This window comes from Dendrobium catenatum, unplaced genomic scaffold (assembly GCF_001605985.2).
Source record: "Dendrobium catenatum unplaced genomic scaffold, ASM160598v2 original_scaffold_7263, whole genome shotgun sequence".
NCBI lineage: Eukaryota > Viridiplantae > Streptophyta > Magnoliopsida > Asparagales > Orchidaceae > Dendrobium > Dendrobium catenatum.
Genome location: NW_021325724.1, coordinates 1047 through 2646, shown reverse-complemented (window position 1 = coordinate 2646; position 1600 = coordinate 1047). Strand labels below are relative to the sequence as shown.

At 44.2% G+C, this 1600-nt stretch overlaps 1 protein-coding gene across 1 annotated transcript; it reads right to left on the bottom strand.

The window, feature by feature from the left end:
- Window positions 1-205: 205 nt before the first annotated feature.
- On the bottom strand, window positions 206-1017 carry LOC110107454 (uncharacterized mitochondrial protein AtMg00810-like). Its single transcript, XM_020837725.1, has 3 exons — window positions 852-1017; window positions 644-760; window positions 206-537 (listed from the first exon to the last, which is right to left on the bottom strand). The coding sequence occupies exons 1-3, from the start codon at window positions 1015-1017 to the stop codon at window positions 206-208; spliced, it is 615 nt and encodes a 204-aa protein (XP_020693384.1).
- Window positions 1018-1600: the final 583 nt, after the last annotated feature.

Genomic DNA, 1600 nt, shown 5'->3' with positions numbered 1-1600 from the left:
CGATGTGTTTAGTCCGTGCGTGAAACACTGGATTCTTTGCTAGTGCAATTGCCGAGGTATTATCACAGTAAAGTATAGCGGGATCTGTTTGAGGAATTTTGAATTCATCTAACAGCCGGCGAAGCCATAACAGATCAGAGGTGGCGACGGAGAGCGAACGGTATTCGGCTTCAGTGGAGGACTTGGCGACCTTTGTTTGCTTCTTTTACGACCAGGAGATCAAGGTTTGGCCAAGAAAGGTGTAGAATCCAGATATAGATTTCCGGTCAAGTATATCTGATGCCCAATCGGCGTCGACATAGGTGCGTAGCTGAAGATTTCCAGGATCAATGGGTAACCCGAAGTGTAATGTGCCTTTAACATAGCGAAGAATACGTTTTAGAGCTTGATTGTGACCAACTATTAGAGCGTGTATATATTGGCATGTTCGATTTGTAGCAAACACGATGTTTGGATGAGTTATGGATAGGTACTGAAGAGAACTTGCAAGCTGGCGATACATGTGCAGGTCGTGAAATGCTTGATCTGCCTCGGATGCTGTAGTAGTTTTTCAAGGCGATCGGTGTAGGAGCAGAGCTGCAGTCAGCTAGTTCCGAACTTTATAGTAGCTGAAGAGCATAGTGGCGTTGATGTAGGAAGTAACCTGTGGAAGTTTTGAGAATCTGAATGCCGAGAAACAATGATACATTCCCGAGCTGCTTGAGTGCGAAGTGAGATTGCAGTTGTTTTAGAAGAAGGTCGAGAGTCTGTTCATCATTACCTGCAATTAAAATATCATCTATGTAAGTGAGAAAATAAATTTGAATGTGATTGCGACTAAAGATAAGGAGAGAGGGTCAAAACGACTAAACCTGAATCCAAAATTTTGAAGAAAGTCTGTGAGTTTCTGAAACCATTGGCGAGGAGCTTGTTTGAGGCTGTAGAGTGATTTGTGTAGTTTGCAGACATGGTGAGGAAATTGCGAATCGACAAATTATGGAGGTTGTCGCATGTATACTGTGTCGTGCAGGTCACCATGGAGGAATGCGTTCGATATATCTAATTGAAGAACCGGCCACTGGCGATGTATAGCAAGAGTTAGAAGAATTCGGATGGTAGGCATTTTAGCCACCGGGCTGAAGGTTTCGGTATAGTTGACGCCAAATTTTTGAGTAAATCCTTGAGCGACCAATTGAGCATTGTGGCGATCCAGTTGACCGTTAGGTAGAATTTTTGTTTTGTAAGTCCAGTGGCAGCCAAGAATTAGTGTATTCTCGGGGACCAAGTGCGTTGTTTTTGTAGTGCACGGAATTCGTCAGACATAGCGTCGCGCCAGTGTTGTGATTTTGATGCTTGAGAATAAGTGAGAGAGGTAGATGGATCAGAGATGGTGGCACCGAGAGTGAATATTTGTTTGGGCTTGCGGATGCCAGACGTGGCACGGGTCTGCATATGATGGACAGGTTGACTAGTAAGCGGTGGTGATAGAATCACTGAAGGAGAATTTACCGCATATATGGAATTGTCAACTTGAGAAGTACTGGAGGAGAGGTTAGGTGTAGCAGAAGATGAATGAGGCACGGTTATGTTACGAATGGTGGAGATGGGTGTTAGAAGAAGT